At 40.5% G+C, this 15,198-nt stretch overlaps 2 protein-coding genes across 2 annotated transcripts in view; one reads left to right on the top strand and one right to left on the bottom strand.

Moving 5' to 3' along the window:
• Positions 1 to 11,160, bottom strand: part of INVS (inversin) — a 163,466-nt gene extending 152,306 nt beyond the window's left edge. The window contains exons 1-2 of the mRNA XM_077756096.1: positions 11,008 to 11,160; positions 8,124 to 8,254 (exon numbers count right to left, since the gene is read on the bottom strand). Coding sequence (XP_077612222.1) covers positions 8,124 to 8,229 — 106 coding nt within the window. The 5' untranslated portion in view covers positions 8,230 to 8,254; positions 11,008 to 11,160. The remainder of the gene's footprint in view (positions 1 to 8,123; positions 8,255 to 11,007) is intronic.
• Positions 11,161 to 11,297: 137 nt separating this feature from the next.
• The window catches only part of ERP44 (endoplasmic reticulum protein 44), a 97,528-nt gene continuing 93,627 nt past the window's right edge, over positions 11,298 to 15,198 (top strand). The window contains exon 1 of the mRNA XM_077756097.1: positions 11,298 to 11,621. Coding sequence (XP_077612223.1) covers positions 11,328 to 11,621 — 294 coding nt within the window. The 5' untranslated portion in view covers positions 11,298 to 11,327. The remainder of the gene's footprint in view (positions 11,622 to 15,198) is intronic.

The following is a 15,198-nucleotide window of genomic DNA, read 5'->3' on the forward strand; positions in this document are numbered from 1 at the left end:
CCCGCCCCCCCCCCCACTCACTCTCTGCCTCTCTCTCTTTCTCTCTCTCTCAAAAATAAATAAACATTAAAAAAAACAAAAAAATAAAAACTATTTGCTTAGGGTTGTCTGGGTGGTTCAGTTGGTTAAGTGTCCGACTCTTGATTTTGGCTCAGGACACGATCTCATGGTTTGTGGGTTCAGGAAATGTGAAGCCTGCTTGGGGTTCTCTCTTTTTTTCTCTCTCTGCCTCTTTCCAGCTCATGCTCTCTCTCTCTCTGAAAATGAATAAATAAAAGTAAAAAAAATAAAAAAACCAAAAACTATTTGCTTATTGTTATAAAGGCAACATGGGAACAATGGAGACAACATAGGATTCAAAATCAAATAAACTGGTTTGAGTCTCAGCTGTGCAGTTATTAACTTTACAACTAAATTTCTTAACTTTTGAGTCTCAGTGTCCTAACATATAAAATGAGAATTATAATAATAATAAGAGACATATTACATTTTGAGGTTACTTGAGATTTTATGAAATACTATCACATATTATCTCATTATAGTTGTTGTGGTATCTTAAAATAGCATTTAAACTCATTGCTATTTTGAAATTATTATAGTTGTTAGATTTTCTATTAGACCTTGCTATTTAATGTGTCAAAAAATACGATTTTAGGTATACTGCAATATCATAATTTTAAAAGTTTGATAACTGTACTTCAACATAGCTGCTTTTCTTTGGATTCCTATATATCATGTTTAAGTTCTTAAAAACATATTCTTGAGAAGGGGCCAATAAGCTTCACCAGGTTGCCAAAAAGGCTAGGAAAAATCAGATTTAGTTAACCATTCAGTTCGTCGGTCAAGGTTTAGGCCTAATCAGCTCTTCCTGTCTTGTGTCTATGTGAATTCTCCATATTCATGTATGCGAATGTGCGTGTGTACACACGGGTCTCTCCGTTCACAGAGAATCCATAGTTTAGGGGTTAAAAGCATGAGCTGTGGAATCAGACTTCCAGGCTCTACTCTAAGTTCTGCTACTTATAGACAGGTTACTAAATCTCTCTACACCTCAAGCTTCCTCACCTATAAAATGAGGGTAATAAGAGTATCCAAAACTCTTTGTAGTGTTTTGCTGTTAAATGAGTTAATGAGTTGCAAAACTTTTAGACGGTGCCTGGCACATATAACATGACTTTATGAAATGCTGGCTAATTTTATTACTATTATGAGTATGAGTGCATATACATGTAAGCCAATAAATACACACACACATACATATAGATGCATATATATATATATATGCTAACATTCATAAAACATCTAGTGACCCTAACATTTAAGGTCAGGGTTGAGGTAAAGGAAGACGTTAACCTGAAATAATGTCACTGCTCTGCTACTTACAAGATTCCTTGCCATACCAAACTACTGTGTTGGGAGAGGTCATAGTCAAAGAGAGAACACTTGTTTAGAATATGAATGGGGCATCCAAAGTTATCGTATAATCAGAATGGTTTTGCCTTGTCACTTTACCACTCAAACAACCCCAAACACCCTTAGCAGTGATGGTTATATCAACCATCACACACTATGCACATCTACAGATTATTCTGCTTAGTCTTCACAAAGAAAACAGAATTATTCTTCATTGCACTTAGTGGGGTTTCATTTTGAGACCCTTCTGAAACTATGTAAGCCTGGATCATTTTACTGTTAAGTCCAACCCGATAAAACACTAAGAGCAACATGGTCTTTTTATTGTCTACTGTGTTAGGTGTGATGTTGGATTTTTTTGAGACATACTTGGCATATATCATCATGTTAGTTTCAAGTCAACAACATAATAATTTAATATTTTTACCTACTGTGAAATGATCACCACAGTGAGTACAGTTAATATCTGTCACCACACAGTTACAGTTTTTTCTTGTGATGAGAACTTTTAAGATCTACTCTTAAAAACTTTTTTTTTCCTTGCAGAAATTTTCAAGTAAACGATACAGTATTATTAACTATAGTCACCCTTGATGTCTTACAGTCATTATCCCACTGAACTCTCATATAAAGCATTGTGGTCTATAGTTTTCAGATGAGGACATTGAGTCTCAAAAAGATTAAGTGGCTTACCCAAAGTAACACAGCTAAGAAATGACAAAGCCAGAACTCAACACTCAGATTTATGTGACTCTAAAATCCACATCTTTTCTACTATACTACATTGTATTGTATTAAAATGAACCTACTTCATTTTATTATCAACTATATCGCTGGTATTTATCCAAATTATCTCAATTTATTGTTAGGAGAAAAAGCTACATATCTACAAATGACAACCACAATACATAAGGATTTTGCTATGTATGTTTATGCTTTTAGGGCCCAGGATTGAGCCCTAAATCATCTGAATCGAGAACATAATGTTGTGTTAAAACATTAATCCATTGTATTAAGTTAAACACTAAAAATCGCTCCGAAAATGATGTCTCATTCAGGGAAAGCCTCTTCAGTCCTTCTCCAGAACAATGGATGGCATAGAAAGTGTTCGATTTAATTAGTCGTGTATGTAGAAAGAGATGCTCATCTGTTTCCATGGAGTCGAACACATCACTGACATACTTCTCCATGGAAACAGAGAAGGGAAAACAGAAAATGCTGAAGTGAATGAGTTCAGTGAGCAGTTGGTGAGGAAAAATTCAAGAAAAAAACCCCAATTCATCTGTAGTACTATGTTACGAGTTTAGGAAAGAGAAAAAGCATATATTCAGATATTGTCAAAATGCACTACGTGAAAGAATATATAAGATACACTGAAGTATAAGATGAAACAGTTATTACTTTGGTAGGGATATACAAATATTGGGAAATGTCAGGAACACAGGTAGGACTGTCTTTGCACAGAAGACATGATGGCAGAATTCTGAAAAGAAGAGCAGCGTTAACAGCTCAAAGTTGGTAATGAAACACGATGATAGAACACACAGGGAACTCATTTATAAAGTAAATTTATTGGCTCTATGCTGGCTTCACGTAATTTTCTTCTGCTCTGTTTTTAAGGGTTTTTTCCTTTGGGATTTAAAATTATAAGAATATTTCAAATTTTGTTATGCAACACATTAGTTAATTTGTATGACTGAGCCTGTATAACCATTTTTAATTTATAATACACTACATGTTTTATTTCCTTTGCAGGTTATTTTTCATTAAAATAATACAGAGTTCCTTTTATATTTTTTTTCTTGAGGTATTCTGACTTACAAAAAAAAATTTCAATGGAATTTAGTCCTAACTTGCCTCTCCAATCAATTTAATTTACTCAATTTGATTCAACTCAATTCACAATTAATCCCGGTCCTCAAAATGATTAAAGGCTTCTTGGGAGGAAAGGTACTTTAAAAAAATGGTTATAACATTTACTCACTCCTTCAACAAATATATCTCACGTTTCTACTATGTGCTGAGAACTTTGCTGGGTTTTACGAATAAAGTGATGAATTAAACAGACACAGTCTACACTCATGGAGGCCTCTAGCTTATGGGAAAAAGATGTTAAGACAGTCATATGTATAAATATATAAGTCCAATGAAGAAAACCTGCAGAGTTCTAAGAGAGAACACGAGAAACAAATTCACCGAGACTGAATGATGAGGGCAGGCCTCTTTGAAGAAATGACCTAAAAGCTGAGGCCTGAAGGATGAGCAGAGGTTGGTCAGACAGAGAATGGGGAGAACAGTATTTCTGACAAAAGCCCTGAGACAGAAAAGGGCTTGGTGGGTTTGAGAAAATAAAAGAAAGCAAGTTTTTCTAGGAACAGAGTGGATAAAGGTGAAGCTGGAGAGGGAAAGAGGAACGGGTGCACTTTTAAGTTTTATTCCATGTATAATGGAAGGCAAGGAATTCTTAGCAGGAAAATGACAAAACTGTATATGTAGCTTTCAGTACAAGTAAACATGGAGCATTTAACAAAAAAAGTTCAAAAAGGCAAAACTAGACTATAGTGTTTAAGAGCTATACCTAGGTGGTATAATTACAATGTAATTATTATTATAAAAGTCAAGATAACAAATTACTCCAAGGGATAGGGTAGAATGCATTAGGGGATTCTAGGGGAACAATGTTCTGTCTCTTGACCTAATGGCGATTACATAGATGTTTGCTTTATATTTATTTCTTAAACATACATATAAGTTGCATGTACTTCTCTCTATATATACTTCTAAATAAGTATGTTTTGTTTTCTTTTAATAAAAGAGTGGATTGAGATAAAGAAGTGGGATGTGGATAGCTCAAGAAGCTTGGTTTTGGTGACAGAGAGTGACAACTGANGCTTTGGCTGGGCATGACGTCATCAAAGGAGAGATAATACTTTAGCCTCCTTTTTCCTAGGTGCGGCTCTGCATCTAAGTCCAGTCTGCCTCCTAAATGACAAATGGCTTTTGTGAACTCTCCCCATCCATGCTGCCTGGGCTATGGCTACAACAGAAGCCACATGTTGCTTCATGTTGATCCAAGATGGAAGCCACATGTTGACAATGAGAGAGCCACGTCCTAGCAGCCTCCCTTGATGGTTTCATGAAGCAGAAGTGTTTATCCACCACAGACTGTCCACTTATCTTTGTTCTATGATGAGAATAAAATATACTTCTCTCTTTCTTAAGTCACTGCCAGAGCAGTTCAGGCTGTGACCGATACAGTTATGAGGAAAAGTCAAGAGATATGGAGAGATATGACAGCTCCTGGGGTGTGTGTGTATGTGTGTGTGTGTGTGTGTGTGTGTGTGTGTGTGTGTGTATGTGTATGTGTGAAGGAATAGGAAAAAGATTTTTTTAAGGTTTTTTTAAATGTTTATTATTTGTTTTTGAGAGAGAGAGAGAGAGAGAGAGAGAGAGAGAGAGAGAGAGAGAGAGAGAGAGAGAGAGAGAGAGAGAGAGAGAGAGAGAGAGAGAGAGAGAGAGAGAGAGAGAGAGAGACAAAGTGGGGGAGGGGCAGAGAGAAAGGGAGACAGAATCTGAAGTAGCCTCCAGGTTCTGAGCTGTCAGCACGGAGCCTGGTGTGGGGCTTAAACTCACCAACCGTGAGATCATGACCTGAGCTGAAGTCGGACACTTAACCGACTGAGCCACCCAGACTCCCAGGGAAGGGATTTTTAAGTAATGGAGAAATTAGGTCATGTTTACATGTTTTTTTAAAAATTTTTTTAATGTTTCATTTATTTCTGAGAGAGATAGCGTGAGCAGGGGAGGGTCAGAGAGAGAGGGAGACACAGAATCTGAAACAGGCTCCAGGCTCTGAGCTGTCAGCACAGAGCCCGACGCGGGGCTCGAACCCATGAACCATGAGATCATGACCTGAGCCGAAGTCGGACGCTTAACCAACTGAGCCACCCAGGCGCCCCAGGGCATGTTTACATGTTGATGGGAAGAACATAGAAGAAAAGACTGAAGGGGTAGTAATCAGAAGTTTAAAAACAAAATGGAGGAAGGTCCCTGAAAATATAGGAAGGCATGGGATACAGAACATAGGTGGATGAACTGATCTTTGACAGAAAGGGATATTTGCTCTTGTTTTAGCAGGAGAAGATGGGTGCAGATGTAGGCTGATTTCTAGATATCCTGCTGGAAGGTGAGGGAGTTCCTACTTAAAGACTTCATTTTCTGTAGGGAATATAAAGCATTAGATGAGAGCAAAGAGAGGGAGGGTTGGTGGCCAGAGGTTTCAGGAGAGTGAGAAGGTATGAAACACTTTATGGAGAAATATGGTAAAATGAGTAGAAAGTGTTGAGTGCCTATCTGAGGTAGGTAACCACAGTAGGGTGCCACCAATCTTTGTGATTGGTTAAATTGTTTGGGGGTTGGTGTTAGGTCCATTTACAGCTGGAATTGCCACAGCTAGGTACAACAGAAGGCGAGGAGAAAAGATAATTTTTCTTAGGTAAGAATTTCAACAGTAGACTATGGAATCAGGGCTTAATGGTAGGAGAGGGAAAGCCATAAGGAGATAGATGGTTGAAAGTGCAGAAGATAATGGATTCCAAGTCTTAGTGACTTGAAAAACTATTGTTCTCATTAGCGGGTGAACTGGAAGTAAGTGCTTTAATTGAATGGTGGAATGTTTGAATGAGTGGCTCAGAGATACTGGAAGATGTCTCTCTCCAGGGAGTAACTGTGGATGCGGAGGGTGACATGGAGCTGAGGTATCAGGAGGTGATGTCTCTGAAAGAAAAGAGAAACCTGCACAGAGTATGTAGTAAAAGAATTTTGTCTTTATTACTTTTTTTTTAAATGTTTTATTTATTTCTAGGAGAGAGAGAGAGAGAGACAGCGTGAGCAGGGGAGGGTCAGAGAGAGAGGGAGACACAGACTCTGAAATAGGCTCCAGGCTCCGAGCTGGCAGTCAGCACAGAGCCCGACGCGGGGCCCGAACCCACGAACCGCGAGATCATGACCTAAGCGAAAGTCGGACGCTTAACCGACTAAGCCACCCAGGCACCCCAAGAATTTTGTCTTTAAAGGTAAGTAGGAGTGGGGGTACATGAGTGGCTCAGTCGGTTAAGTGGCTGCGTCTGGCTCAGGTCATGATCTCACCAGTTAGAGTTCAAGCCCCACGTTGGGCTCTGTGCTGACAGCTCAGAGCCTGGAGCCTATTTCAGATCCCGTGTCTCCCTCTCTCTCTCTCTCTGCCCCTCCCCAACTTGCTCTCTTTCTCTCTCAAAAATAAATAAAGCATTAAAAAAAAAAAGATAAGTAGGAGTGCAGTAGAGAAGAGAATGAGGAGGTAGAAAAGAGGAGACAGATAAAATTCATGGAATCCATTCATAGGGAATGGGAAGCCTAGTCAGGGGTTAGGGGGCATGGATAAAAGTTTTTGGAGAAATTGGAAATGTAGGGCAAAAATAAATTCTGAAGGAACCTGTATGGAAATTGCAGTAGCATGGACTTTATTTTACAGCCCAAGTTGTCAATCATGTCCCTAGACACTCATGTGTAAAAAGGTTTAAAAAATACACATTTTTAGCTATTTTCTTTAAATAAATATAGACCAATGACTTCTGAATAGGTGGAAATGAGGCTTTTACGATATCTGAAAAATTCTTACCCATTTTAGTCCTTGAATACCCTCTCTCTCCTACTCACTTTCCTCTCTCCTTCTAGCACTTTAAAAAAATTTTTTTTAACATTTATTTATTTTTGAGAGACAGAGCGAGACAGACCATGAGTGGGGGAGGGGCAATCAGAGGGGGTGACACAGAATCTGATGTAGGCTCCAGGCTCTGAGATGTCAGCACAGAGCCTGACATGGGGCTTGAACCCACAGAGCTGTGAGATCATGACCTGAGTCAAAGTCAGACACTTGACCGACTGAGCCACCCAGGCGCCCCTCCTTCTAGCACTTTTATATGGGCCTGCCTCTCTCTATGCATATGATAGGGAGAATATTGAATCAATCCATTTCAATCAATTGAATCAATGTTAAGGAGAACACTTAATCAATTTTTAAATAATTACAATTTAAGTTATCTGCAAGCTTTAGTACTTTGGATATATACTAAATTGTAAAGATCATTATCCACTATCTCATTCTAGATCTCTGTTATTATAAAGATGAATTAATTCTCTTAGCACCTTTGGGTACATACCCAGATTTAGTGTCAAACACACACATATTTCTCAAGTACTTTTCACCTAATCCTAATCCTAAACTTTTTTTAAGTTTCAGGACTTAATTACTTTCTTTTTTAAGTTCTGGAATGAAATATAAATAATGATATATTACCATTAAAATGTAGAAGTACCCTGTAATTAAGACTAAGATTAACACACTCCCTTAGGACAGAGTTATTATTATTATTTTTTATAGTTTATTGTCAAGTTGGTTTCCATATAACACCCAGTGCTCATCCTGACAAGTGCCCTCCTCCAGCCCATCACCCATTTTCCCCTCTCCCCCACCCCCATCAACCCTCAGTTTGTTTTCAGTATTCAGGAGTCTCTTACGGTTTGCCTCCCTCCCTCTCCTTAACTATTTTTCCCCTTCCCCTCCCCCCCATGGTCCTCTGTTAAGTTTCTCTTGTTCCACATATGAATGAAAACATATGGTATCAGGACAGAGTTATTTTTAAAGCTTCTGTATTTATGGGACTACTTACCTATGATGAGCCTGTGAAGAGCACCCTTATCTCCATTAATGGCAGCAGCATGAACTTGGGATGCTAATGAGGAGCCGGTAAAGAACAAGTTCTCTGACCTGTTCATAGTCTTTTCTGCAGCTGCAGCAATCCTGAAACAATGATTTAAACCATGAGTAAATGCAGGAAACATTTCTGAAAGCTGTGTCATCAGTCTTGAGTAGGTATATTATAAATATGGCTGAATAGTTGACTAGGATTCAAAAAGCTTGCAGTCCTGGTCCTAGAACTGCCACAATGTTGGCCAAATAAAAGACCTTTTGTACAAGTTGTTCATCTGGAAGATGAGAGGGGTGGTTGCTTCTAAGACCCTCCTCCGGGGCTACCCAAGGGAAAAAAGGGGCTCTCCGTATTTAACCTTAGACACAGGACTCAAAAGCCACAGTAACTTTTGTTTTGATTCCACATAATAATAAACATCAGATTTAATATTGGGAATGTGATGATCAAACCACAAAATGGGTATGATGTAAATTGTCAGGTCAAAATCAACTAGATCTAAGTGCTAAAATTAGAAGGCACTTAGTGCTTTCTCTCATGCTGCTGAAAGGAAGAATTTTTATTTGTTCTCTCCTTATGTCCATCAAGGAAATATAACTAGTGAGATCTTGACCTTAGGAAAAACCACATCATTAGGATCAATCATATTTCATTCAGAAAAATTGTGTTTTGACTGGTAACCTGATATGTTTTGCTAGAACTTCCTAGAAATGCATTAGTGGCATAGAAAAATAGTGAGTTCTCTAAGTATAAGACTGTTGAAGCAGATGTTGGATTATGTCAGAAATGCAGCATGAAGAATTCAAGAAGGAAAAACGGGTAGTTGCATCTGATTTTAAATTTCCTTTCTAAACATAAGATGCAATATCAAAGTTCCTCAGTTGAAGGCCTGCAAAGACCAGGAAAGTAAATAGCGTAAGACACAGTGGTAGTCATGGTGAGCATGGCAAACTGGAGCATACATGCCTATCTAAAGAAAGCAGCTGCTAATCATTTATTTAATAATAGCTGCCAAAAGGGCAGACAAACCCTCCTCTGATTTCACCAAAGTGTCACTCTAATCTCTGTGACTCCTAAGGATCTGGGAGTTTTGTAGGAGAAATTTATCACCACTGATGAGCTAGTACTTGCGCTGTCATTGACAAGGATTATTGGTTCAAATTCTGCCTCAAAGTGAAAGTGTTTTCTTAATTTTGGTAAAGGTCAGCTCTTCATGTCTTTATTTTGCTGACAATTTGAGTTAACATGCTGGCAGAAAATACAGGCTTTGTGAGACACTTCTGTCATGTCTGTCATGTCAGAAAAACCACTGTCATAGGCAGGATTATATTAAAATGACTTGAAAGAAGCTACAAAATGGGTGGAAGCGGGAACACAGTAAAGGAGGAATTGTACTTGAGCTCTAGGCCTGATTCTGTTAATAATAAACAGCATTTCCTTAGGCTACCTCAGCTCCCTGATTTCCTGTAAAATATGAACAATGAAAAGGGTAGAATGTTGACCCATTCAATAAGTTGAGTGCTATGTACTAGGCACTGCTCTGAACTCTAATACATGTCATTTTAGAATCGAAGCGATCATTTTTAGGCATATGAGAATCACATATACACAAAAGCCCCTCTACCTTTTGAAAAATACGCTAACGTTTAGATCTCAGTTATATATGTATGTGTATATATATATACACATACATATATTTCACCTCATAATTGTTAGCACTTGGCACAGTAAAAGGTACATAGCTGGTATTCAGTCAATGTTTGTTGAATGAGAAGTCATGGGTTGAGTGCTAAGTCCAGAGGGTGAGCAGGATCAAAGTTTAATTTCTTTGACTAAAGAGGTCATGCTCATGAGCATCTGATCTTTCTTTAATTCCCCATTTCTCTTCTGTCAGAGAGGAAGGGAGTGGTATAGAGATAAGAACACAGGACTAGGAGAGAGGAAACCTAACTAAGTCTTGGCTCTGCCACTATCTAATAAGTCACCCTGGGACAAGCATTCTCGAGGGTCCTTTCTTAGTTCAACGCACACGTATATACACACATATATTTAGTACTAATGTCTTTTGTAAATAATTTTTATAAATGAACATCAAAACCACTTTGTCAGTTATAATGTACAGGTATCATTAACTAGTTATAAAACCAGCCAGTGTAATAAATGCTTCTAATAATATAACTGTGCAAAACTAGTGGTGCTGCAGTCACAAGCAAAAACTCATTCCGATCGGGGCTAAAGGGCTGGTGTTTTGGCAAATTCTCAGAGATGGTGACATTTGAGATGGCATTCCAGATAGAGAAGAGGCTGAGGCCATTCCAAGGCAGAGGAAAGCTGGAGGACAGGTAAGGAGTAGGGAGAACCACACAAAAAGCAGAATGCCTCCCAGGTACTTAGTACTGATTGTGTAGCTACCATCTGGGGCACGTGGACCTGGCTTGGTGTTTGCAGCTGAGGCTGGGGAGCTAACTTGGGCCAGGTTAAGATCCTCAACGGCTTGGCTGACGAAATTCGTAATTATCCTGTAGGAGTGATCCATGCATTAGGAGCGATCACAGTTACGCTTTCCAGTTTACAACATGCTTTCCCATTTTGTCCCGGATCTACTCCTTACACGAGCCCACAGAGACAATTAGGGATAAGGCATCCACTCATTCAACGGAGGTCCTAAGAGACGGCTCCGTCTCTATAATGCAGTAATTAGCGCAGAAAGAAGAGGCAGCAGGCGAGGAGGCCAGTGATGAAAGATCAGGCCAGAGCCGAGGCCAGGAGGGCCTTGAGCCTGAGGTAGGGGCCAAGGCGATGCAGATCGATCGGAGCTTCCCCAGCCAGGCCCCTTCCTACTCACCCTCGCCTCCTCCAGGACTCACGTCCCGGGGGCGGCTCCAGGAGGCACGACCCGCAGTGGGCCGCCCCTCCCGCCAGGACAGTACACTATATCCGACAGGGACAGACCCCACCGCGCTGAAACTAGCAGAACCCCTCCGAAGGCCGCCCGAGGCGTTCCATCGCACTGCCCTCTGGGAATTGTAGTTCCCTTCCTCTGAAAACAGAGGTTCGCCGCCCTCCGCTCTTTCTATCCCACAGGGCCCCGCGCGCGGAGAACTCGGTGGACCTAGGCGGAGAGTCTGATGGGAAAGAAGTTCTGGATGCTCCGTGACGTATTCGATGAGAGTGGTGCAGGACTACATTTCCCAATACGCTCCGAGATGGGCAGGACCCGGAAGTGAGGGTGTGCGAGGCCTCTCTGGAAGTTGTCCCGGGTGTTCGCCGCTGGAGCTCCGGGTCCAGAGGACGAGGTGCCGCTGCTGGGACGATCGTCCGCTGCCGCCGGCTCCCGGAGCCCAGCCCTTTCCTAACCCAACCCAACCCTGCCCAGTCCCAGCCGCGGACCCCAGCGTTACCATGAATCCTGCCGTCTTCCTATCATTACCCGACCTTAGATGCTCCCTGCTGCTCCTGGTGAGTGAAGGAATGACAGACCCTTCGACAGACGCTCGGACGGCCTCCCGCCCTCCCTAAGGGGGAACATCGCTGCCCCCACCCTTGCCTTCCTGTCTTTTTCTCTGGTGGCGAGGAGTGCACCTTCCCCCGCTGTCTTCATCCTCCGCATGCGTCTGTACGTTTCCCAGGCCCGGGGGACCCGAGGCCTGAGAAACCATGGTCGGAGGTTGGGTTCTGTAAATTGGGGAATGAGCAGTGGGGGAAGGATACGTGGGAGGGTCACGGGCGAGGAGCTCTCCCTTCCCCCCGGCTAACGGAGGTTGTTTCAGTCTCGAGGGCTTCGGGACCTGGTGGTAGCCTGAATCGTAAAGGACGGGGGGGAGGACCTACTGTTCTGTCCCGTCCCCTCTTGGGAAGGCCGACAGGTGCTGGGGTCGTGTGAATTTCAACACTAAGAGCCCTGAAACGGTGCCGGGGTTGGCGGAGCCCTCTGTTGTGGCTTGATGCGATTGGTTGGGAACCCGGAACTGGAGGCCGATTTGGAGTCCACCAGGGGAATAAATGTTTGAAGGGTGGAGGCAGTGATTGTCTGAAAACCTCAGCTCAAGGCCTCCCTCAGATTTTGTCACACACACCCCCACCCCGAAATTTAAGCAGAATTCTTTTTCAGTGCTTCTGGTTTGAGAGTGACCGGGTCTTCTGCACGCATTTGCCCTCATTTCTAAACTCCCTCACCTGCTTGGCTCCATCCCATCGTTTAGAGGAATCTTTCCCCAGTCCGTCTTTCCCCAAAGTACATCTTGCGTGTGCAAACTAAGTAATACAGGCTGCAAGTCAATTAGAGACAGAAGTGAAAGAGGACTCCATATGGCAAAATGACTTACCTTTCATTGAGCCGTTATTATAATACAATATTTGAAAAGCCTTTAATTGTAGATTTTTAAAAAGCCGAATTTAAGAATAACATTAAGTAAAAAATCACCCTTTCTTTCTTTTTTCCTTTTTTTTTTTTTTTTTAACAACTTAAGCATAATAAAGTGACTCACAGAAAGGCGTATAGCTGGTTCCTGGCAAAACTGAGACCCGCAGCAGGTCTCTCGACTTGCAGTGCTTATTCCACCATATCACGTTACATTTTTAATATTTGTATTTGAAGGTCTCTTAATTTCTCTCTCCCCCCTCTCCCTGTTTTTTCTTTATGATTTACAATTCATATTCAAAAGCCATATATTTGAATCTTTTCAGAGTAAAAGCACTATGAAAGACTAAAGGGGATGTTAAAGTACTTTTGAGAACTAAAAGTTGAATATAAACATGTAATATTAAATGATGAAGTGTCTTATGGCCATTTCTTATACAGCAGTGAGTGACTTCTGCATAGAGGACAATATTCTGTATAGAGCTGTTTTTGATAATTTCATTATACACTGTGCTTCTATTTTCCTTCTAGAAGTACTGGATTAAAGCTCAGTGTTATTAGAGATCGCCCTCTCTTTAAAGACTCTAGACACTAACCTTTTCCCTGTCCATAAAATGGTCTGAATTATGAGTTGTCTGCTAGAAATTACTCTTACGTTACTGAAAAAAAACAAGAAGCAAACAAAAACCAGAAAGGTAAAAATCTTAAGACCTTAGATAAGTTGAAATACTGAATAGAAAGACGACGTCAGACACACTTTCCTGGAATGTTCTGTTTGGTTGTCGGACTAAGTTTAAGAAGGAGAAAGTATTTATTTTGAAAGAATTCCTACTTTATATGTAAATCCCCCAAATCCTATTAAGTAGAAAGAGACTTTTCCCCCCCCTAATAACTCTAAAGTCTAGTTAACATTTTGTATATTTAAGTAAATGTAGAGGAATAGAAACTTAGAAAGAAGACATTTTGGAGCATACTTGTAAAGTTAATGGGCGGGAAAATAAAGTCCAAGAAAAGGCTTCATAAACTAGAATTACAAGTCAAGCTAGATTCAGTTTGAACATAGTGTTTAATAAATAGTTTTAATAATCATATACTAGTTAGCAAATATTTATAAAACATCTGTTTAATCGCTGCTGGAGGTACTTATCTAACTGGTAGTTCTGTTCTAGTGAGGGAACCTGCTTACTCAGCATCCCACCTGTCTAAAAATATATCCTTTATCTTCCCCAGTGTACTTTCTTCCTCCTCCCTCCAACTTCCTCTCAGATTGCAAGTTACTCCCTCCCACATACAGTCATTGAATATCCAAGTTCCCACCTAGCCGAGGTCATCATTTTTCCCTCAAATGGCCTGCCCTAAAAAGCCATATGTTCCCTCACTACAATTTTTTTTTTTTAAAGGAAACTATACCTCAGCCTAAATCTATTAGGACTTAGTGGTGTTCATAAGGTAATAGCTGAAACATATAATCCTAAACTTAAAATTTTTTTAAAAAAATTTTATGTTTATTTTTGAGAGACGGAGAGAGACAGTGCATGTGGGAGAGGGGCATAGAGAGAGGGAGACACAGACTCGGAAGCAGGCTCCAGGCTCTAAGCTGTCAGCACAGAGCCTAGCACGGGGCTTGAACCCACGAACTGCGAGATCGTGTCCTGAGCCCAAGTCGGACGCTCAACCAACTGAGCCAGCCAGGTGCCCCGTACAATCCTAAACTTCTATAGAAAAATGTTTTTCTTTTCCCTGATCTCAAAAACATTTTGGAGCATATCACCGTATGCCTAAAAAGCCTCTCTCAGATGGGTAACTTAAAACGTAAGCTCAATGTGATAACTTTTTTCCTGGGCTTTCATACATATTTTGCATTTGTATTTATATATTATATATACATATTTTTAAACATTTATGTGTATATTTAAAATCAGGGTCTTGGAGAATGGATTCTTTGTCTTCAGGGTTGCTTTAGGAAATCCCCCCATTGCCTTTAAATTATTTTTAAACTCCACTGAATTTGCAGTATGCCTTGGACAAAGTGAGGTCTTCTAGATGCACTGATTTAGGACAAATCAGAAGAGAGATTTGAGTCACCTGACAAATGCAGTGAGCACTTAATCCTCCTGATGCCTTTTCTATCCCTTACTGTGTTATTTTGTTTCTGTTGTGGTTCGGGTTGATCCTGTGGGTGTGTGTTTACAACTTGAGTTATGAACTGTGTGTAACCTGTGCCCCCATAGCTGTTCATCATATTTTGTGGATGATTTGAATGCTGGAGGTAGCAGTGATGCTCTGCTGCAGACCCATGTATATTGTATCTGGATTGGGAAATTCCTTCCAGGTGTGTGTGTGCTTTTAAGGAGTGCTACTTGAATCAGAGAACAGCACCTGGCCAGATGTAGCATGCCATCATGTTTTCACTTCGTTATGTGACAGTCATTACATAGCAGCGCATAGGATGTTATTTCATTTATCATTCTAGTAAAAAAGTCAGTACCTTTTTCTACTTAATCTTTCTATCTGGGATAGATGTATTCAGGATTGAAAGTGATTATTTTCCCCTTAAGTGTTTCTTAGCAGTTCTTCCTGCATTGGTTGTATATGAGTTCTTAAAAGGTGATATAAGAGAAATAAGACTAAGTTGGGATGAAGTTGTTTGATATATTTTAAGTAGCCTCTTCTGTG

Source organism: Crocuta crocuta, unplaced genomic scaffold, assembly GCF_008692635.1.
Source record: "Crocuta crocuta isolate KB4526 unplaced genomic scaffold, BGI_CrCroc_1.0 scaffold431, whole genome shotgun sequence".
In the NCBI taxonomy this organism is placed as follows: Eukaryota; Metazoa; Chordata; class Mammalia; order Carnivora; family Hyaenidae; genus Crocuta; species Crocuta crocuta.